Source organism: Mytilus californianus, unplaced genomic scaffold, assembly GCF_021869535.1.
Source record: "Mytilus californianus isolate M0D057914Y unplaced genomic scaffold, xbMytCali1.0.p SCAF_1, whole genome shotgun sequence".
Taxonomy (NCBI): Eukaryota; Metazoa; Mollusca; class Bivalvia; order Mytilida; family Mytilidae; genus Mytilus; species Mytilus californianus.
In genome coordinates this window covers 35,716,393-35,741,145 of record NW_026262581.1, presented here as the reverse complement: position 1 = coordinate 35,741,145, position 24,753 = coordinate 35,716,393, and the positions used below count along the sequence as shown (strand labels likewise).

Genomic DNA, 24,753 nt, shown 5'->3' with positions numbered 1-24,753 from the left:
AATTACAGGGGTATACCTAACCTACCAAATGTTATCAGGACCAATATAAATTTGAGTTGAGATATCTCATAATGAAGTCACTGATGTCTAAAAACTAGATGTGTCAGAACGACACGAATGGCCCCGTCTCAAAAAGTTGAAAAATCTGCAATTTCAACAACACAGGTGGACACAAATATGCATGGATAGTATCCAGCTCTCAAGACTAATACTAGTTTGATGAAAAATTTCCTTGATCAATGATAGTTAAATTTCAAACTATCAGCAAACAGAAAGTGGATGTACTGCAGATCTAACAAGATGTGTTGAAACGACATGAAAATCAGCATAGCAGACCGAAACATAAACTTGATCTGTAACTCATCATGGTAGACTTACAATTAAAAATCAGCCCAATATCTGAAGGTGTTTAGAAAAAAAGTCCAGATAACTGTGATTTTCAACAATTTATCAAAGTCCAAAGTCCGTAATTTCGGCAAAAATTAGCAGAGCAGAACGAACCTTAAACTTGATCTGTAACTCATCATGGTTAACTCACATACCAAAATATCAACCCAATATCTGAAGGCATTTAGAACAAAGTCCGTATAACTGTGATTTTCAACAATTTATCAAAGTCCAAAGCCTGTAATTTCGGAAAAAATTAGCAGAGCGGAACGAATCTTAAACTTGATCTGTAACTCACATACCAAAAATCAGCCCAATATCTGAAGGCGTTTAGAAAAAAATTGTGTATAATGGTTTATTGCGGAATGACGGAATGACGGACAAGGGTAAAACTATATGGCCCAGACAACTTTGTTGCGGGGCCATAAAAAGTTAAAACCTAATGTTGACCCAGGCATTGATAGAATGTAGGATCATCTCACCTTCATGACTTTCGTCACACTGGAGACAAAAATTGGCATACAATACTGTTTGGTACTGCAGATTCATTGAAATCCAATCACAAGTTTAGGAAGAGTTGCAGTGCCAAAAGTGCAGGTAATGACCCAACAAATAACAAAGAGACACAATGATAACTGTATGCTGGTTCTTAAAACTTACAACCAATACTCCTTTAGTACAACTACACAACATCTTTGATTTTAAATCCTGTGTCAGTCCCATCACATATAAACATTCACAGATCAAATCCTTTATCTCTGAAAAAGAAACTTTTTTATTGAAATTGGTTATCAGGTATCAAAGCATTTACCTTCAGCAAAATAGATCCAAAATTTCAAAAAGTAATATGACAATGCTGTCATCTGACGTCTTTAACTGTTGATGCTTGAAAGCTTTACGACTTCATAGAACAGAACATTAATTGAAATTCTTCAAGTTCAATTTCACTTATCCGCACTTACACCACTGTCCCAGGTTAGGAGAGGGTTGAGCACTCACAAACAAGTTTATCCATGCCACATTCTTTACATGCCTCCCCCCAAGTCAGGGATCCCTGTGGTTCTTGTTTGTTGCTGCCTGTCATATTTGTTTTTCATTTATTTATTTGTCATAAATCAAGCTGTTGGGTTTTCTCGTTTAAATTGTTTAAAATTTTGTAATGTCACAGGTTTTACTCATTGTTAAAGGCTGTATGATAATTGCTTACATCATGGTCATTCAGACACTGGTGGAGAGTTGTAACATTGGCAATCATGCAACATCTCTTTTTATATTCATAATTTATAAAATGATCAGCATTTGTCTAACTGACATTTTCCTGAATTCTTGTTTTCCAAAAGTCATTCAATGTCAACAAAAAAGTTGAATCACCCACCTGCATCTTCATCTGATTCCAGTAAATTAAACAGTATCTGATGACACCCTCTTTCTACCAAACTGTCACATATTTGTTTTCCGGTTTCAGCTAGAATTTGTAGAGCTACACAAGCCTGCAATGCAATTGTAGTATATTACATATAGAAATACATATCTACCATGATTAACATCTCTGTCAAATTTGTAATAAATAATTTTAAAATTGTCAAAGATGAAAATGATTTTTGTTTGTTTTGACATTCATTGTAAAATGTATTAATAATAATGCTGACTAATTCCAAATCCTTTTTATATAATGCTAACAGAGGCAAAGTTGAACAGAAGAATATTTTAAACCAGGAATTTTTTTTTTTTTAATTTTTGAATCTAAATATGAATTCACCATATCCCAGTATCCTATGTATATTTTTATAAATGATTTAGAATCTTTACAGTGGTATGTGCACTTTAAATTGGCAATCAATTAATATGTCTGTTGGAGGTTACATGATATGGATATTAATCTGAAATCTTTTGGTCTAAACAAAGTGAACAGTTTTCGTCATTAATGTACATCCAGACATCTTTTACATCCAATATGGTTTTCAATTTTGCCAAATTTCTCAAAAAAGAAGTAAAAACTTGGCAACGATCTTAGATTAAGCGTAATAAAACCCACTGAATTCACATTGGCTTGTAAAAACATCAATGATATTAGTATACATTCATGTTTTGTCTTCGTCCTATGAATCAGGTTTCCTTGAAATTTTCACAGTAGTTCAATTTTCGTGTATGAACTCTACTCACAAAAATAGCATAAGTAAACTGCCATGAAAATTTCCCTGTTTCAGTAAATAAAACTAGAGGCTCTTTAGAGCCTGTGTCGCTCACCTTGGTCTATGTGCATATTAAACAAAGGACACAGATGGAATCATGACAAAATTGTGTTTTGGTGATGGTGATGTGTTTGTAGATCTTACTTTACTGAACATTCTTGCTGCTTACAATTATCTCTATCTATAATGAACTTGGCCCAGTAGTTACAGTGGAAAATATTTTGTAAAAATTTACAAAAATTTACAAAATTTATGAAGATTGTAAAAAATTGACTATAAAGGGCAATAACTCCTTAAGGGGTCAATTGACAATTTTGGTCATGTTGACTTATTTGTAGATCTTACTTTGTACATTATTGCTGTTTACAGTTTATCTCTATCTATAATAATATTCAAGATAATAACCAAAAGCTGCAAAATTTTCTTAAAATTACCAATTCAGGGACAGCAACCCAACAATGGGTTGTCTGATTCATCTGAAAATTTCAGGGCAGATAGATCTTGACCTGATAAACAATTTTACACCATGTCAGATTTGCTCTAAATGCTTTGGTTTCAGAGATATAAGCCAAAATCTACATTTTACCCCTATGTTCTATTTTTAGCCATGGCGACCATCTTGGTTGGTTGGCCGGGTCATCCGACACATTTTTTAAACTAGATACCCCAATGATGATTGTGGCCAAGTTTGGTTAAATTTTGCCAAGTAGTTTCAGAGGAGAAGATTTTTGTAAAAGTTAACGGATGACGGACGACGATGGACAACGGACGCCAAGTGATGAGAAAAGCTCACTTGGCCCTTTGGGCCAGGTGAGCTAAAAACTTGAACATTAAATATGACTTCATGTTCTAAAATTTTCAAATCAATTTTTTACTTAGATATTAAAGGGGCACTAGCTACGAAATATGAAAAAATTAGAATAAGATTTTGTTTGGTTCAATCACTAATAAAAGTGAAATAATGAAATAATAATTAGTTTTTAGCAGCCAATTTGGTTCAATTTTGTCAAAATAAACAAAGAAATATCGCTGATGAATTATTCACTTGCAAGTGAATAATTCAACCCCATTATATCCGTATTCATATGACCTTCAATTTAACCCATTAGATAGAGATTGGTTACGCATGTATAAGTCGTGTTCAGCCATTAAAAGGAAAAGAATGTCAACATTGAAAGTGAAACAAAGGTGAATCATTTTGTGACTGATTCGATCCACAAAAAAATCATTCTTATACAGGTAAAAACGTTAATCAACTTACTTTTTAACCTATAACATGAAATCAAACAGACCTATAAAAATCCAAATGCACGAGGTCGCTAGGCTATTTATAATTATGTTTATGTTTATATCATGTTATGTGACCATTGGCAGTATTCGGAGGTCATCTCAATAGTTAATAAGATGGCGTCTAGACTAAAATACACACGAAATTCTTATACATATTATCGTGTACATGCATTGTTAACTGTTTATTTCAGACTTATTGTAACTTGGATATATGTTTTAGTATGTTATAAATCAAATATGAGAATTTGAGTCAAATCGGTGAACATGGATTTGACAGCTAGTGCCCCTTTAATTACACATTTGAATGCAAAGTCTATTCCATTTAACACATATATGAAAAAATAAATCCCTGAAACATTAAAAAGGTCTAATAAATTTTTTTAACAAGAGTGCACATGCTGAAATGTCTCGCCTGCTTTACTGACCTTTGATCTTAAGTTGAAAGTCTTAAAGATAATGGTTTTACTAAAAGCATCACAGAAACTCGATCAGGTCAGATAATCCTGTCAGACAGACATATACGCCTTACAATTTTTTTTGTACACAAAATATAGTTGACCTATTGCTTATGATAATTGAAAAACAGATCAAAACAAAATCAAAGTGCTGGATAGTACCTGTGGAAAGTTTGCAACGGTAAATGTGTATTATTTCAAATATGTTGTAGATGTGTATTATTTCAAATAGGTTGCAGATGTGTATTATTTCAAATATGTATTTAATCACAGCTTTGGTGTATTTCCCTAAACCATTGTCTCATCAGCAATTATCAAAAATCAATTTTTTCATATGTTTGTCATGTAAAATTTTGATAATTTCTATTGCAACCTTAAACTGGCCCGAGAACACAGTTATTTCGTAGTGCATTTCTTTTAGACAATAAATTCAAATTAAAAAAATCGCACCTGCTCTATCTCAAAAAGATTTTTACAGTGTAGTGTACTACTATTGATACAAATAATATCAAAATTATAGAAACTTCTACCAGCTCTAACTCAAAATATTGACAATTTTGTGTTAAGGGGGGCTAAAATTCAGTTTGACAGCTTCAGACATTCTAATTTTTGACCTTTTTTAACTGGACCAAATCACTTTTTAACATAAAGATTCAGCACCCAAATTTTTTTAACATGTAATTTCATCCCCTTACTTAATATTTCATGCATAAAATATCAAGAAATAAATTGGGAAAGTGTATCAAAAAAAAATGCAAGTTATACACTGTTCACACTAGGGACTATATTCGTAGACAACGAAAACCAAAAGACGATAACTGTGTCCTTGGACCTAATAGGATAGAAAGACTTGACCAATTTTAATAAAACTTTGCATGACCTAAGCTTAGGAAATTATAAGATAGTTGTCTAAGTTTCATGGCCATAGGATATATATTATAGAAACTAGGGTCATTTTAATATTGAAATTTGGATGTTTATTTTTGATGTTTAAATCAAATATTTTCAACTGTCAAGATTTTGGCCTAAAAAATTTAAATATTGCAAAAATTTGCTTTTTAAATACTCTTGAATATAATGTAATAAGTATTTAAAGCAACGGGACACTCATTTGATTTATCAGATTTATCACAGTTATTCAAAAGTCAAATTTATATGAGCCTGTGCCTGAAAATAGAGATTTTCGAATTAAGGGAAGCCTTACATAAACATGCATTTTTTTCAACCAATTTGAAGTTTTTGAAGTTTTTTAACCATACATTATTCTTCCATATATATCAAATGTACTTTAAATGTAAAGAAAAGTTACAAAAAGCATACAACATGAGTATAAAATGGTCTTAGGCCATGTAAGACTGAGAATTATTTAGAGTCGATTTAGGCCGTAGCCCATATTTACATATAAAAATGCACACAGAGGCTATAAGAAATAAAAATTTGTTACTTTTTGCTCATTTCTATGCTAAGATGTTATGATACAAGAAGTCTAATTGCAAAAGGACTCTTGAATTCAACTTTTTTTAGCAGACAGTATGGTCTGATGACCAGTTTTTCACTTTTCAATGAAAAACTTGCATGTAGTTTTAGTCTCAATTGGCATATATTTGAACCACTTACTATCCTAAAGAAGAAAATCATGGTAGCATATGAAATGAATAGGGTGTACTGATCATTGTAAAGTGTTTTTTTCAACAGATTTAGTGAAATATTTGTGATGGACTACAGATTTTATGTACAAAGCTCTTCACAATTCACATACATCAAACAGGCCGTTTAACCAGGAACATAAATACAAATATTCTGCACATTTTTCTGTGATAATCTACTTTTCTCTAGATTCAGAGTTCACAAATGGTTAATTAAATTTAATTTAAGCATAGAAACACAAATATCAGAAACATAAAAAGCTGTCAGATAGAAAGTCAGCATGGCTCTTGGGCATAAAATGGAAACTGCTTTAAAATGCTTATTTTAGCCGTATAATGTCAAAATGGGACATTTTAACAGAATTTCTGTCAAACAAAGATGTAAATCCTTTACTTTTATTGAGTTTGACAAATTGAAACCAGCAAACCATTCAGGAAAGTTGCCAAAGTACAGAATGTACATTTACGGAATTCATCTCTTAGGCCCGAGAACACAGTTATTTCGTAGTGCATTTCTTTTAGACAATAAATTCAAATTAAAAAAATCGCACCTGCTCTATCTCAAAAAGATTTTTACAGTGTAGTGTACTACTATTGATACAAATAATATCAAAATTATAGAAACTTCTACCAGCTCTAACTCAAAATATTGACAATTTTGTGTTAAGGGGGGCTAAAATTCAGTTTGACAGCTTCAGACATTCTAATTTTTGACCTTTTTTAACTGGACCAAATCACTTTTTAACATAAAGATTCAGCACCCAAATTTTTTTAACATGTAATTTCATCCCCTTACTTAATATTTCATGCATAAAATATCAAGAAATAAATTGGGAAAGTGTATCAAAAAAAAATGCAAGTTATACACTGTTCACACTAGGGACTATATTCGTAGACAACGAAAACCAAAAGACGATAACTGTGTCCTTGGACCAACTGTAGATTTAAAAAAAACAAATATACAGAAAGCTCTGTTAATTTCTTTCTGTGCCCATCCCATTTAAAGGGCCTGTGATTAAGTATTTTTTATTGATTAAGGTCCTTCATATTTGTTTGTAGTAAATTGTATTATTACTAATCAAGCAGTTATTTTTCTTGTTTGAATTGTTATATATTGAACAAACTTGGACTACGATTAGTAGATTGTGTGGTTAACGTTTTTTTCTGACTTCTAAAATTTTTTACTAAATACAAGAATTAATTGTAACAGGATGCTGTTATGAAGTCTCCCAAACAAAGCTCCCATAATTAGTCATTCCCATGGTTGCCTGACATTGGGCAAAGTCCAGTACAAATTGGTTTGGTCTAGTAAAGTGATATGCATAAGTGACACCTAGGGATTAACCCTGTATGTCATTCAAATCTTCTTGAAATCATGAACAGGAATATATATGGTTTAGGGGGTGGAGATCTTGACCGTTTCCAAGTTCTTGAAAAAAAAGGGGGGGGGTTGATTCTCAGGAGACTCTTTATTTCATTTGATTTGTTTTATTGTCCAGTACAAGAATATATATGGTTTTGGGGTGGGGATCTCGACCGTTTAAAAGTTCTCAAACAGGATGGGGTGGGAGTGACTCCCAGGGACTCCCCCTATATTTCATTTGATTTGTTTTATTGTTCCGTACAAGAATATATATGGTTTTGGGGTGGGGATCTCGACCGTTTACAACGATAATTTTGGAAGGTAACATTAATGCAGTCAAAATATTTACCCTGCCAATTGTTCATTTAATCTGCAGTTCTACTCATATAGTGGAAAACATGGAATATGATGAGGAAAAATATATTGTACTATTCAGTGCTTCTTTACGCAACTTTAACAAACCATTGTGAACTTATTAATATTTTATTAGAGAACCATGCCGTAGCTATGAATACAGCAACAAGTTTTCAAAAAGAAGGGTGTTGGGGATGACCCCCGTTAACTTCTCCTATATTTCATTTGATTTGTTTTATTGTCCCATACAAGAATATGTATGGTTTAGGGGTGGGGATCTCAACCGTTTACAAGTTCTCAAACATGATGGGGTGGGGTGACCCCCAGGGACTCCCCCTATATTTTATTTGATTTGTTTTATTGTCCCATACAAGAATATATATGGTTTAGGGATGGGGATCTCAACCATTTACAAGTTCTCAAACAGGAGGGGGTGGGGGTGACCCCAGGGACTCCCCCTATATTTCATTTGATTTGTTTTATTGTCCCATACAATAATATATATGGTTTCAAGGTGGTGATCTCGACCGTTTACAAGTTCTCAAACAGGAGAAGCTTTGTTTGGGAGACTTCATAACAGCATCCAGAGGGACTCCCGCTATATTTCATTTGATTTGTTTTATTATCCCATACATGAATATATATGGTTTAGGTGTGGGGATCTCGACTGTTTACAAGATAAAAGCCCATTCTCAAATTGAAAAAGGTGACCCCAGGGATTCAACCTATATTTTATTTGATTTGTTTTATTGTCCTGTGATCATTACTGAAGACCGCGTGTGTCTATCACTTACTGTTGTCAAGTTATAGTCATTTGATAATTAAAAAAAATAAAATCCCATAGGGTTCTTTGTTAAACCCTCCCTTCTGTAGGCCCCTCAAAATACCCATAAATAGACCCCAAGAAGAAAAATGATAAGAACTGAGCAAAATCAATAAGTCTCCAAACTTTGTTTGGGAGACTTAATAACATAGTATATACGAATTTTGTTATAGTCCGAGTCTGTTATGGGCCGAGATGAGATACCAGGTTACTTTCGATACACTCAGGCTTTTACGTCTTTAATAAACATTTGTTATAATCGTAGTAAAAATAGCGTTGAAAAATGTTCATTCATGAAATATTTTAAACACGGTACTTATTTTCTCTTCAACCGGAGGACGGGAGGAATCCCCTAAAACCTGGATTATTGTAATTCCGTCGGGAGGTACACATAAATGTATCTCACACGTCTGAGGAATACCGTAAAAGCATAACGTAGAAACTGCTGTCTCGTGTAGATGTGTATTTATTTTAATTTCCATGCAGCGCAGCGCAGATCCGCGAAGTAGTGTTTGTGATAGCCATTTTCAAAATGAAGTTGAATTCATTTAAATTTTCGATGAACATTCAGTACATTTTAATTCAAGCTGTAAGCTAATCAAAATAGAAGTAACTCAAAATTTCAAAAGCATCTTCCTAGAATTAGTATTCAAACACTAGTACAACATTATCTAGGAGTAGAACACTTGCGATAGTCTGTCCAACTTCCGGTTTGAGGCCGATGCCTTAGGAAAGTATATTACAAAAAAATTTGACATTGGCCAATGAACCATGAAAATGAGGTCAAGGTCAGATGATACCTGCCAGACACAAATATACACCTTACAATCATTCAATACACCAAATATAGTTGACCTATTACTTATAGTTCTTCAAAAACAGACCAAAACACAAAAACTTAACATTTACCAATGAACCATGAAAATGAGGTCAAGGTCAGATGAAACCTGCCAGACTGACATGTATCCACTACAGTCATCCATACACCACATATAGTTGACCTACTGCTTATAGTATTTGTGAAACGGACCTAATCAAGTAACTTTAACCTTGATCATTGATCCATGAAATGAGATTGAGGTCAGGTGAACCCTGTCTGATGGACATGTAGACGTTGCTAAGAATCCATATGCCAAATATAGTTGTCCTATTACTCATAATAAATGAGAAATTCACATGACAAAAAAACTCATTTTTTTTTCAACCAGGTGCTGAACCATGAAAATGAGGTCAAGGACATTGGACATATGACAGACAAAAACTTCGTAACACAAGGTTTCTGCATACAAGATATGAAGCATCTAGGTCTTCTACCTACTGAATTATAAAGCTTTATACAAATAGTTTACGCCGCCGCCAGATATTAATAACTATGTCTTGCATACCTTGACTTTCGTCCCAGGAGACGCAAAAACACAAATAGTTACAAAGAGTCCATGGTGCATGATTAAGATACATCCCCAGATGGATAGGTATACAGATAGACAACAGCATACCATGATATATCATTATCAGGAGTATCATCTATAAAAATGGGAAATTACCTCTTTTAAAACACCAATATTATCTGAATGTGTAACTAAAGATTTGTATAAAGTATCAGCTAGACCAGTACAAATTTCTATGTCTCTACACATTTTCTTGTCAGCTAACAGCTGTATGAGTATTAATCCTTTCTTCTGTAAATCTACAAATATATTGTTTTATAAAGAAAACTTTTTTCATAAAATCTTCATCATTGCAACATATGCATAAGACTGAAATATGTATAAGCCTACAAGTCTTTTCTCTTAATTCTTAATGTTGAATGATTACAAGAGAAGCAGCAAATTCCAATTTAAAGTATTTGGTTTGACCAAGCCAGGGATCAAACACACCTATTACACTCGAGGCTCAAGACTGCCATATTAAGAAATCTTTCATTGATATCAAATAAACTGAAAAGTGTATCAATGAACTCAACAGACTCTGATAATAATGCAAGAGTGATGCATAGAAGGGTTTACTGGGCTTCATTGTAGACAATATTGTTAGATGTAGTTTTATCATTATTAATATGTATTAAAGATTTAAAGAAATACAACTTGATATCTTTATTGACAAATAAGCATAATTAGTTTGTGACAAAAAACAAAACTAAAACAAACATAATATAGCAAAGAAATATCAATTCTATAAGAAATAAACACATGGAAAAAATTATAAGACTTCTGCTCTCAGTTCTAATGACTGTTTTATAAAGGAGCCAATATTTTTAACATGTTCCATGATAGGGGGCTTTAGCATTTCTTTGACTTTTTGTTCTTGGATAAGAGACATAAAATTATGAGAAGGTAAACAATTTTCAAATAGATTATCCCTTAGTATTTTGATAATTTTACATTCAAGGAAGAAGTGTTTTTCATCCTCCAGCAAGTGGCGCAGTTTACATATTCTATCCTTTCTAGGAATTTTATAATATCAACCTTTTCTCTATTTCTAAATTATGGTCACTAATTCTCAACTTGGTGAGGCATTTTCCTATAGAAAAGTCATTGGAAGCTAAATAAAATTCTCTATAAAAGCTACCCGGTAAGTTTAATTTTTTTATAAAGTAACAGTTTACAATTTTCATCATAACTATTTATTCTATTTTCAAAAATATTTATTTTTAATCAAGAGCTTTAAAGAGTATACTTCATTTAAGTCCCTATAATTATTAACTTTATCTAAAAGGTCTGAGTTGGGCAAAATATTATTGGCATTTGTATACCAAGAATAAGTACCATGTGAGTCCAGCAGTTTTGACAATATAAAAGCTGCTTTAAGTAAAGGATTTATATTTTCAAGATTCAGTCTTGCTAGGTAAGATAGAGACTGTGAAAAAAAATGTTCAAAGGGGATTCTTCCTAGTTCTGCACGGACTGCTATATTTGAAGCTGTTTTTCTGGTACCCAGTAAAAAGGAGTAGGCCCAGTAAGACCCCCTTTTGGCCCCAAAATATAGCAGTTTTACAAAATTGTTAAAATGTAAATTTTAAGCTATTTATTGGAAAGAAGAATACTTCTGTTACATAAATATGGGCTGTTTTTGACAATACAATGCACATGTATCAGGTACTAGCATCATTAAGTCATGCTAAATTACTGAAATCTTCGAAATTTTAGCATTTTGGTTAATTTTTAGACGGTTTCCGTCTGAAATGGAAGTGGCCGCATTTGTGTTCATTCTTAATATATAAATGTAAGTTGTATTTGATGATAATACATAACATATAAAAAGGATGAGAATGAACACGGATGCGGCCACTTTCATTTTTGACAAAAACCACCTGAAAAGTGGCATATTATGGCATATTTGATCGATTTTTCATATTTAAGCTTGAATTTGAGCGTCTTTAATGACTAAATCAGTTCAAATCTTTCACATAAACTAATCGAATCGACTGAAGTAGACACTTAGGTGTTTAAAAAGTGTCCAAAATCTTTCATCAGATGAACCTGAATTTTGAGGCCAAAATCGGCCCTTACCGGACCTACTCCTTTACAAAAAGTAATGTGAACCTTTTCAAATTGACTTTTATCAAGAAATAAGATTCAAGATAAAAAAAGTCATCTTTGAACACAACAATTACTTGATCTTAAAAACAAGTAAGAATTTTGTACTATCAGATAAGGTGCATATCATAAAATACAAGTTTTCTTTACCGATCCAAAAACAATAAATGCTTCCAAAGATTTGAAAGTTGAAAGAAAGGCATTTTCAAAATTTGTGCTTAATTGTCCTAAATTTCCTTTATGAGAGCTACAAACTTTTTCCTTTTAGTGCGAACAAATGAACAGTTTTAACTTTATAAAAAGACAAAAACCATTATTTATTTCCTAAAAAGACAAATTTACTCACAAACCATATCAAGGTATTTCTTCAATACTGTAATAACATGTTGTGTAGCTCCTGCCATGTTTAACATTTCTGCAGCATTTTCTGACAAAACACAATAAAACTTTGTTTGCAGTAAATTTGTAAACTTTAGTCAAAATACTATAGTAAGTGATCAAAAATAAGATTTTCTAAATATCTATTAAACACTACCATAATATTGGAAAGTTAAAATAATCCATAATATGTATGCATCAAACAACTTCCTCAACTACACAGCTAGGCTGAATATGAAAGTTAGCTTATATGACCTTTTTTCATAATATTTTAATTGTTTCACATATTTCATGGGAAGATTATTATTCTTTAATCCAGAAAAGTGCTTCAGAAGCATGAAATCTATAAAGCATTGTTTTTGAATTTATCTGTATGTGTGGTTTTATAAATATTTGTGGTGAAGTTAAAAAAAAAAATTCATTAGATACCAATTTTAGTGAACTTAATGGGTATGAAAACACAATAAATTTAAATCCTTGATAAAAAAAAAGTTAAATGTTAACACCAAGTTAGATTCTTTGATAGGAGCCAATGATGAAACCACAAAATTATGTAACCTGGAAAGAGCAAAACTTTCTCAAAAGAAAGAATATTGATACTTCTGACATTACATTAATCCACAGTATGTATAACTTAATCACTATGAAAAAAAAATATCTTTTTCAAAAAATAAATATTGCAAAACTGTCTGTTTCAAATGTTTGTCCAGCAAGCAAGACAAGTAATTCATATTTTATCACAAAATTGTCACAGTAGCACTGCAGACTTTTTAATATGGTTTACCCGAGAATCTAGGCTCCTACTAAAGGTGTTCATTTACAATATATACCTGCAGCACAAAGGACACTCAAGCATTCAATTCCAACCTCTTGTATTGTTTCATTATCTACAAATCTTTCTAAAGACTGAATAACTTTTATATGTATATCTTCTAGGAAACACTGGTATCTCACAGAATCTGAAACAATCATCATTAACTTTGAGAAAGAACTATGTTTTTCACAAGTGTACATATATTTTTGAAATATATAAATTGTTCTTTTAAAAAAAATAGAACAATTGAATAAATGCAGCGTCTTCTTTAAACATTGAGTATTTTCAGCATAAATAAGTCTTTTAACAATATTGATATTAAAAATATTTGATACTAAAATTTATCATATTAAATTATTATATTAATGACAAAACAATAAATATTTTTTGCACAAAATTGTGGTATCTGTATATTTAAAAGTCTATAAATTAAAGTAATGTTCATAACTTAAATATACAATCAACATAAAAACAGTGAGTACCTATATCAGCAATACATGCTAATGTACTTGTAGCTTCAAGCTGAATTCTCAATTCTAGTGGAAACTTGTCTAATATTTTGCTGATCATGTTGAAAATTCTTTCATCAGCCACCAGTCTTCTTTTGTTCTTGTCACTGCAGAGAAAACAAGTAAAACTGTGAGCTACTGCTCACTGATAATACCACCGCCGAAATATTTCGGTAAACAGGAAGTTGTTGAGTAATGAATCTGAAAACGCATCACACCGTATAGCTGAATTATATAAACCCTGAAACCAAATTTCAGAAATCCTTGTCATGTAGTTCCTGAGAAAAATGTGACAAAAATTTTCAACTTGGCTATCATGTGTAAAATAATACAAGTGTTCGGTAAACAGGAAGTTGTTGAGTGATGAATCTGAAAACGCATCACACAGTGTAACTTACTTATATAAACCCTGAAACCAAATTTCAGAAATCCTTGTCAAGTAGTTCCTGAGAAAAATGCGATGAAAAGAGTCATGGGACGGATGGACTGACGGATGTACTGACGGATGGACTGACAGAAGGACAGACAGAGGTAAAACAGTATACCCCCACTTTTTTAAAGTGGGGGTATAATTAGATACAAGCTTAAAATGTAAGCAACAAGATCTTTTAAACACAATGCATTTCAAAATGCAAGTGTGTTCAGTTTAATTTGCTAATTAATTCAAAGTCGCTGGACCATGAACTAGTGGGCAGGGCCTCAAAATAGAAGTCAAACTGATATGTACTGATAGTAATGTAACTTCATACAAAATATCATTGATATATAACAAGTAGTTTTTATCAAACTAACTTAAGCAGAAAACCTAACAATTGTTGACGCCGACAACAACATCATCCCTGGAAAAGCAATACCTGTGTGTCTTGACTTCTGTGACTTTGTCACATGCGAGACAAAAACACCTTTAATGTACATTAATGCTATTATTTTGCATATAATGTGATCTTACTTAAATATACAAAGACCTCTCAAGGCTTTAAGTCCAGCTTCTGTTGCTTTGGGATAATTTATATGAAGCTTCAACCCATCCATTACAACTGTGTGAACATTCTTGTCCATTAAATTACTGCAAAGTCGCTCTGAAATGTAACAAAGTTTTGTTCACTGTCTCTTAACAACTAAACAATGTATTATTTAAGTTTTAAAAATACTTATACATCATTTCATATTGGTGTATGATTATATTCTAAATAATTTCAATATCTGAAACATTTTTAAAGTTGCTGGTTAACTAGTTCAAGTTAAAAAGTTTATCTTTATTTTCTTATAATAGAACAATCAAGTAAATGAACCCACCTAAAATTCATTCAATCAGGCCATAATCTTGCCGGCGAAATGACGATTTAAGTCGCCAAATAATTTTGAAAATCGCTAAATCTCGCCAGCCGACTGACTTCATAGCGAAGTCAAATCGCTATCAAAATCGGTAAAAGGCAGACAACTTGTGATTGACAAGTCTCACAGGTAAAAAAATGGCGGCTGACAAGGAAAATCGAGATTTTCGAAACGACCCAGGACTAATACTGTCAACGATCAAATTAAATAAATACAACGGCGACTTTGAACATCCTCGGATATAACTTTCAAAACTGTTCAAACGGAAAACTGACAGTATGTTTAAGTTATCATTTTACGATGATTTTCATCTGAGGATGTTGCGTAATCACTCAGCTGATTTGTTTTATTTTTATTACTTACACGAGTCGATCAATTTTACTATTCGGTAGGTTAAAGGTGGGAATTAACGGTAGATTTATTATATTCATTGAATAAAAATTGAAATATAAAAGGTAGAAAGACAGCTGATGGATAATGTGATTGCAAACGTACGACACTCGACCAGATTGTGATCAGCAGTGGATTTTTTCTCATGACCACTTCGTTGATATGGATGATATTTCAAAAAAATTATAGAAATTAGCTCTTTATCGGATAATTAATATGCGATTGAAAGATATTTTCATTCATAGACTTACAATCTTTAACGATAATCTCAATTTACAACTAACACAATGTCCTGGACATTCAATAATGATTTACAAAATAATGACAAGTGGTGATGTAAATTAAATTCCCAGTCATGTGAAATTCATCAGGTAAACTGGGAATCATATTTTTCTGGAGTTTTAAAAATAAATTGAGGCAGATGCACATGAATTTAATGCATCAAAATCATGATAATATTACTAGGCTACTCCCTCATGTCCCAATCAACAAATTTTATTTAGAACAGTTCAACACAATGGTATCAATAAATAAATAACAACTATAAATTGTCTAAACCTTTTTATTAAGAACTTTCTATATATACATGGTGTACAATAACATATGAAAAAACTGCAAGTATATCTTTTATTGAAGTTAAAACAATTTCCTTAGTGATAATCATGAAAACACGATGCAACCGAAACGGTAATGGAATCTCACTTCTCCAAGAAATTTACCACTTCTCCCTTCTCTCTCATGGAAGGAGAAGTCACTTCTCCCTCTTCAAAATCCTAGATTAGGCCCTGTTCAATAATGAACATAGGACACATGCATCCATTATATTATGATAAATCTGACTCACCGTTATCTGCTGCTAGCCAGTAGATGGTATTACATGCTGCTACAAAAACTTTTGGATCTTTCCTATGCATAAGTAGTGCTCCCATACACATGGTATGGATTGGTTCTCTGCAAATACATTTATATGGTAAAATCTTAAATGTCCACATACAATTTTAAACATGGTATATACATAGATACTGCATAAACGAGTATCAATAACCACTTTCACAGAAATTTTACAATTTGGTACATTGAATACTTTTCAAATGAAAAAATGTTTATTGCGAACCCAATGATACTTTTCCACAGATTCACCTGCAAGTTACCTGTGGATTTAAACTTTTGTAAGTTCTTTTGTCCCATCTAATAAATACAATAGCTATTGTTCTCTGTGTAGTTTATTTGATGGGACCTTTAAATTTCTTCCAAGAGAAATCTATCACTCACTGATTAATTTACCTGAACAAAAAATTGAATTTTCAATAATGAAAATACATGTACAAATACTAAATAAGGACTAAAAAAACTGCATGTGGTGTTGTATTTATTCAATATCAATAATTCATTTTTAATAGTTTCAATATAAACACTAATTCAAAAATTAAACGTTGATTTCTGAACAATTTTTTTATATTTTCCCTATTATAATTTGCTTTTTTTTTGTGTGTTTGACAAATAAAAACTTGAAAATTATTGTGATTAAATTAAGGTCTTGATAAATGTATTCTATAACTGAACAAAAACAAAAACATGCAAATTCATCGGAACAATAATAAAAATTTTGTCAGAAATAAACTTTTTATAATTAAATCAGTGTTTATATTGAACAGATTGAAAATATATTATTGATATTGATTAAATACAATATTGCATGCAGTTTATGCGAGTTTATACAACTATTTCCCCCAAAAAAGAAGATAATTTTTTGGTCAGGTAAATTAATCAATGAGTGATAGATTTCTCCTAGAAGAAATTTAAAGGTCCCAGTGAAAAAACTACACAGAGAACATTAGCTATTGTATTTATTCAATAGGACAAGAGAATAGACAAAAGTTTAAATACCCTGGTCAAGAGCAGACGACTCTGTGGAAAACTTTCATTTGGTTCGCAATAAAAAAAAATTTTAAATTATGCCAGTCACTCATGAACAAAAGGAAGGTCAAGGTGACATTTTTTTTGCATCAATTACTTTGATATATAAGATGCATTCACTGTCAGATCAAATACCTTATGCCAATATCTTCCAGCTTTCTTTTATCTAGAGGTTAAAGTTACTGGTAGTATGCTAAACAGCTAGCTCAATTAAAATTGACAATTGCAACTGAAGAATTACAACCTTGTTCATGTTCCTACCTAGAGTCAGGAACCTCATCAGGGGTTGTCATTTATCAAATTCTAATGTTTTTGTCATTTGGAGACTTTGGATTATGTTTATAACTCATGCAAAGCTTTTTTTTAGACTAAAGCTGATTCAGAACTTAACATATTGAATAGACTCAGTCCATTGGAGGACTATATTTTGACCTCTAGATGTGTTTTAATTTTAAGTGTAGTTAGGTTATTGATTTATACACCTCATCTTCTTTTATTCATAAAGGCAAATTTTCAGATGTTTTCTGAAATACTGAAATCTGATTGGCTGGATGGATGATTTGGCAACTATTACATTAATATCAGGACAAGAACATGTTGATATGACATGAATATGATACCTGCTTTGAACTTGACCAACATGCTGAGTCGGAAGTTTGTTAGTTTGTGAGGTAAATGTTAGAATATATGTCAATCTACCCATTCACATTATGTTGACTCTAGAGTCGACCAGTCTTTGCTCTAACTCCTAACTGCCTTTTCAGAGAAGCAGTAAATTCTATGGTTTGACCCAGCCAGGGATTTAACTCATGAACTCCTGCACTGAAGGTAAGACACGCTATAACCAGAACATTAAGATGGTGTAATCTGATTGGTAATCATATAATCTATATATAAATTTTAATTGAATTGAATGAACAAGCCTCTTAACATTGAACGTTGCATGCAAATTAACCAAATCCTTGTTTAATATGCCATTGTAGAAATGCAATGAACAGGGCCATTGGTTGTATTCTTACAAACTTTACTACACATATTGAAAATGCTAACTACTTACTGTGATATTTTTTCCTGAGAGTTTTCACCAATCCAAATAACACTATTATGTCTATTTTCTATCATAGTAGCCACAGCACGACACCCATAAGCCTGGAATAAAATTAAAATTTTAAAATCATTGCTTGAGTATTCATTCCTCATTCAAATTTTACATTCTCTTTCTTTACAAAATATGACTTATAATGATGACCAAGCTCACATATCTCCCCTCCCCTCCCCTCACCTTTCCATTCTTAATAACCATATTTTCATAATTCACCAATATTCTCACCTGTACAGACGGGTCTTCTAAATGCCTTGACATTGCTTCATAAACAGTCTTACACCATCTTGAAACAAACTCATCAATACTCAAAATCCCTGACATTTTATCTGGAGCTAAGAAAAAATCAAATATCATGTACATTTATAAACAATGGCAGTAAAGAAGTCATCTGTAAATTTACTGATTGTGTCCTCATTTTTAATCTTGAATTTTATACCTTTTTAATGGACTTATGAGATTTGAACATTGAAAATCTACAGTTGCATCATTTATAACATAAATTGCAGTATGGGTATCCCAATATTATTTCGATGGAGATGTCAATATCCAAATACAGTCAAACCTCGTTGTGTCGAAGTCAAAGGTACCAGACCAAAGTATTCGACTCATCCGAGGTTCGACTCATCCGAGGTTGAGTGTGTCGTCAAAAATTTGTAATGCAAGAAATACGGTATGAGATTTGCGTAAACTAGATACTTTGAACAGTGTGCCTTTTTTCGATATGACACACTTTATAATTGTGTATGCAATCGCCATTGTTGGTCCTTCATAATAATCAAGCACACAAGAACAGATACAAATCATGCACAAATAAAATCAATAGTCTACACAAATATTTATAAAGGTCAGTCACTATAAATTATGAAATCATTCTTGGAACGAAATAAGTTCTGAACGGTCTCTGATGAGGGTGTCTGCTGTACATTAAATTATCATGAATTTATCATAATTGTCTTAATCCTTTATTTATTGTAATTAACGAGTTTTAATTCTAACGATTGATTTAATCTCAGCTAGTGTCATTTAAATTCGTTTAGTTTTTATCTCATGTGAAATATATTCAACACACTAAAGTTCCGCTTGAACAATCAACAAAGGTGTTAATTACCGGCAACCATAAACATGTCAATTTAACTGTTATACAAACAAGTATGTTTACTCAGCTGTAATCTCATTTGAAAATGATTAGGTTACATAAGAAATACATCCGATTTGAGTTTTTATCATTAGGTCTGCATCTTTCGAAAATTCTTACTTTCGAACTTTGAGACATCGGGGTCAATTTACATTAATTTTATATGGACGGGACTATAAAATTTACTCGACATAACCGAGTATTCGAATCAACCAAGTTCGACTCATCAGAGGTAATTATGCATTGATCAAACGGGAATTTGACCAGGACCGAGAAATTACTTCGACTCATCCGAGTTTTCGACACAACCGAGTTCAACACAACAAGGTTCAACTGTAGCTCATTTAAAGAAAACATGTGTTGTGACGAACAATTTAGTTAATTTTTGTGTGTGCACATTTAAAAATTTAGTTTTCAAAAACAGCAATAATAAAAGTAACAAGCATTCTGAGAGTATTGCATGGCAATACATAGTCCCCTACCGGGTAAAAATTCATTATACTGGAACAAAATGCTAACTTGTTCTATAACTTGTCATGGTGTAAACAAAAAGAAAATATCAAGTCAATATCTTCAAGCATGACTAAAAACAGTGTGGAAAACTGATTATATGAGTGAATTTTTCAAGTCCAAGGACCATAACTCTGCACAAAATTATTAGACCGAAACAAAAATTTGAACTTGATCTGTAACTTGTCATGATAAAACTATATACCAATTATCAATCAATATCTTATCAGCATGATGAACAAAACATTAGATATGATTAATAGTTCTCTAAAATTAGATATGATGTTATACAGTGTATATCTATTTTAAAATTATAATCAGATATAATTAATAGTTCCAAATATTTTTTTCTTTCATTTATCACAAACTAATATAGATTTGTAACTTATCTATAAAATGTCAACAACTTTTATCTACACAATGTTATACATTAATAAAAATAGATTATTATCTAATTAAAGGATTCTCTTCATAATTTTTTTTTATATATATAGCATTCAGAAAATTAGTTTATAATAAATAACAAACAAACCTGTCAAAAAATTCTTCAAATAATTTAACAAAGAATGTCTTTTAAAAAATGAGTTATCTCCCTTTGTACAGAAATATGGTTTAGCATAGTACTCTAACATTAGATATGGTCTAGAGTTATGGTCCATAACTCTAGACTAAATCATCAGACTGGAACAAAATTCGAACTTGATCTATAACTTGTCACAATAAAACTATACACCAAATATCAAATCAATATCTTCAAGAACGAAGAAAAAAAGTGTGGAAAGCTGATTTGCTGGACTGACGGATGGACAGATGGACAGACGGACAGATGGACAGACGGACAGATGAACAGACGCACAGACGGACAGAGTGCAAACCTAAAGTCCCCTCCCACTTTGTCGGTAGGGGACTAAAAAATGATGAAGTTTATATTATTCAACATACAAAACAAAATAGATATTTCAATTCAGGGCCGAATTTTTTATATGAAAATGTGTTTTTTTTCCTTCTCTGTCTTTCTGTGTTTAGATACTCATTCTACTTCATATCTGTTTTCTACGGTTGTAGACACCCAAAATACCCAAACTTTGTTATCAAATGATGGCAATATTGTGCCACATCCCTATTCTAAAGTCAGCGAAAGTTCCATGAATGAAAGAAAGTCTGCAATATAAAATTTACAGTAAAGATACCTGAAAGTATAAACAGCTTTAATCCTGCAATCTGTAAACCTGCATTATCTGACCACTTTCCCATTGTTGGTATCAAGCTGTTCTTTAAATAACCAGACTCAAACAAAAATTTCTTCACAGCATCTAAAATAATGTTATAATTTTGAAAAGAGTTCTAAAAGATAAACAAATTCTTGAATTTAATCACAGATACATCATTATACAAAAGAGAGATGGACTTATTTAACAGAAATACAAAGATGAAATGCATGTATAGTGTACATTTTTTGTCTTTTCAGGATTAATATATATAAAAAAAGAGGAGATGTATTATGATTGCCACGAGAAAACTATCCACTAGAGTTCAAATGACGTGTATGCAAGCAACAATAGATCACTGTACAGCCTTTACCTTATAGAAAGCGAAAAAATTGCAGGGCAACCCAAATATATTACAGTAGTTGTCTATAATATACCAAAAATATCTAGAGGTTAACATACATGTATTGTCTTCAATAGTGAGAAACTGTCTACAACAAAAATAAAAATGTAAAATTCTGTACTAGATCAGACAGGCTGTGAATATACATGAAAGAGACTACCAAAGATCTGCCATCAATACCAAAATTCTTCCAAAGCCAAAAAAATCATATAGTTATAGTTAAAGCAATGATTACTACTGATGAGGTAAAGACTAAGGATAGCCATATGACAGTGTTTAATATCCTTTTTACCCTTTTTATCTCAATCAGTGGAATAACGATAACATCAGCGAAGATCATACAAAAGATATCAATGAAGAAAAAATATACAAGAGACACAACAAAAGCGAAGCGACAAGTGTGAAATACTCACTAATAAACAATAGCAAATAAGGTGTGACCTCCAAGTCTTTAATCTGCTGAGCACCGCTTAATTGGTAAAAACTGACTGGCAATCATACCACATCTCCATATTTATATATAGTACTCATAATAAACATTTTTATCATAACCAAAAACTAATGAAAGCTTTCTGAAAGACAAAGAGGAAAATTTGCTTTTGAAGGGGTCCTTATCTTAATCTCCCAGTATCCAATAATATTACGAAAATGTTTAAACACTGAAAAATTTGTTTTTATATCAAACGTAGTCCTCATGTAGGTAACTTTACTTCATGCATATATTGAGAGTGGATAAATATTTTTTAAAGTCCTTTAAAAACATAGAATCACAAAAATGAAAAAGGCTGGTCTCTTACCTTCTTTAGTAAGTAGGACAAGATATATTAAACATTCTTTTACAACCTCTTCATCATTACTCTGCTGAAGTTGTCTCATTATCAAATAATGTATATCATAATCAACCAAACATTCTCTGAAGTTCCCTGTCAAATAGACAGTCAAAGTTAGTATTTTAGTTATTAGTTTCTTGATATCTTGCATGGGATGTCCCATTAATAAGGCTCATAAAAATATAACTAATTCTCAGACACTGAACTTAAAAGGTGCATTAGGTAAGATTTAGATTTTGTTTTAAATATTTATAGAAGTGGCATATTCAAATAATATTACGCTATTAGCAGTTAATTTGGTTCAATTTTGTCAAAATAAGCTCAAACTCATCACTGATGTATATTCTTTATTTGAATCCGTATTCATGCACCTTTAATTTCGTCCTTAGCTGAGATGGGTTACACATGTGCCAAGTATGTTCAGCTATTAAAAAGAAAGGAAATCAACATTGAAAAGTGAAACAAGGAAGCCAATAGGAAAAAACATTTTGTTAACAGATTCTGCTCACAAAAAATCTTTCTTATACAGGTAAAACAATGATTTACATATATATTTTTTAAATCTGTGACATGAAATCAAACAGACCTAAAAAAATCCTCAAAAATTGCAAAAGCATTTCTGACTATTTATATTTATATTTAAGTTTACATCAGACCATATGACCATCAGCAGTCTTCAGAGGTCATCTAGATGATTAAATAGATAGTATCAAATCTAAAATATGCCTAAACTACTGATACACTAAAATGTGGGGTTAATTGTTTCTTTTGAACTTTTTGTAATTTTGATATACGTTTTAGTATGTTAATTTGGCATTTATTTGTTAAAGTCCAAATCAAATTGAACATGTGTGTATTAAGTTTCAAGCTGATGTGACCCAAACTTCATCCTAAAAAATTAAAACTTTAAACAGATACAGAGTGGACTATTGAACAGACTAATGGAAGGACTATTAGAAAGACAAAAGGCAAACAAAAAGACAAACTAACAAAGGCCCAGACAGGAAAACATAAAGCTCCCCTACAACCATAGGCAGGGCATATATAAAAGGCATATCTTTGTTTCTGCTGTTCTAGAAATTAGCTACTTTCATGTCACAATCTAATTGGCAATAACTTTGAATTTCAAACTACTTTGAAACAATTACAATAAAATGCTCCGCAGGGCGCAGCTTGATACGACCGCAGAGGTTGAACCCTGAACAGTTGGGGCAAGTATGGACACAACATTCAAGCTTGATACAGCTCTGAATTTGGATTGTGATTAAATATTTGACACAGCATAGGTTTCTGACACAGAATGAATGTGGTCTAAGAACTTAAAAATTTTAAATTGGACATTCACCTATTATGGTCCAATATCCAAAATCTAAATACATGGTTAGATTCAGCATATCAAAGAACCCCAAGAATTCAATTTTTGATGAAATCAAACAAAGTTTAATTTTGGACCCTTTTGACCTCAATGTGGACAAAGTTGATAACGGGGCCCAAAAATCTAAACATGGTTAGATTCAGCATATCAAAGAACCCCATATAGTCAATTTTTGTTGAAATCAAACAAAGTTTAATTTTGGACCCCGATTTGGACCAACTTGAAAACTGGGCCCATAATCAAAAATCTATATACATGTTTAGATTCAGCATATCAAAGAACACTAAAAATTCAATTTTTGTTAAAATCAAACTAAGTTTAATTTTGGACCCTTTGGACCTTAATGTAGACCAATTTGAAAACGGAACCAAAAATTAAGAATCTAAATACACGGTTAGATTCGGCATATCAAAGAACCCCAATAATTCAATTTTTGATGAAATCAAACAAAGTTAAATTTTGGACCCTTTGGACCTCAATGTGGACCAATTTAAAAACGGGGCCCAATATCCAAAAACTTAATACATGGTTATATTCAGCATATTAAAGAACCCCAAGAATTCAAGAATAAAACCCTATTGAAATTGATCAAGAAATAAGCAATTTATAAGAAGTATCTTCTTTTGCACAATACTGTGCAATTGAATATTTCTTGCTATTGCGCAATACTGTACAATTGACAATTTCTTGCTATTGCGCAATATTGTGCTATTGGATATTTCTTGCTATTGCGCAATACTGTGCAATTGAAGATTTCTTGCTATTGCGCAATACTGTGCAATTGAAGATTTCTTGCTA

At 31.8% G+C, this 24,753-nt stretch overlaps 1 protein-coding gene across 3 annotated transcripts in view; it reads right to left on the bottom strand.

Moving 5' to 3' along the window:
* Positions 1-22,666, bottom strand: part of LOC127719950 (leucine-rich repeat serine/threonine-protein kinase 2-like) — a 92,557-nt gene extending 69,891 nt beyond the window's left edge. For all 3 annotated transcript variants that reach the window (XM_052226322.1, XM_052226330.1, XM_052226339.1), the window contains exons 1-12: positions 22,548-22,666; positions 21,330-21,452; positions 18,720-18,826; positions 18,447-18,538; positions 16,317-16,423; positions 14,697-14,826; positions 13,721-13,854; positions 13,255-13,383; positions 12,393-12,473; positions 10,055-10,197; positions 1,763-1,877; positions 1,048-1,145 (exon numbers count right to left, since the gene is read on the bottom strand). In XM_052226322.1, the coding sequence (XP_052082282.1) occupies positions 1,048-1,145; positions 1,763-1,877; positions 10,055-10,197; positions 12,393-12,473; positions 13,255-13,383; positions 13,721-13,854; positions 14,697-14,826; positions 16,317-16,423; positions 18,447-18,538; positions 18,720-18,826; positions 21,330-21,452; positions 22,548-22,626 (1,338 nt within the window). In that variant the 5' untranslated portion in view covers positions 22,627-22,666. The remainder of the gene's footprint in view (positions 1-1,047; positions 1,146-1,762; positions 1,878-10,054; positions 10,198-12,392; positions 12,474-13,254; positions 13,384-13,720; positions 13,855-14,696; positions 14,827-16,316; positions 16,424-18,446; positions 18,539-18,719; positions 18,827-21,329; positions 21,453-22,547) is intronic.
* Positions 22,667-24,753: the final 2,087 nt, after the last annotated feature.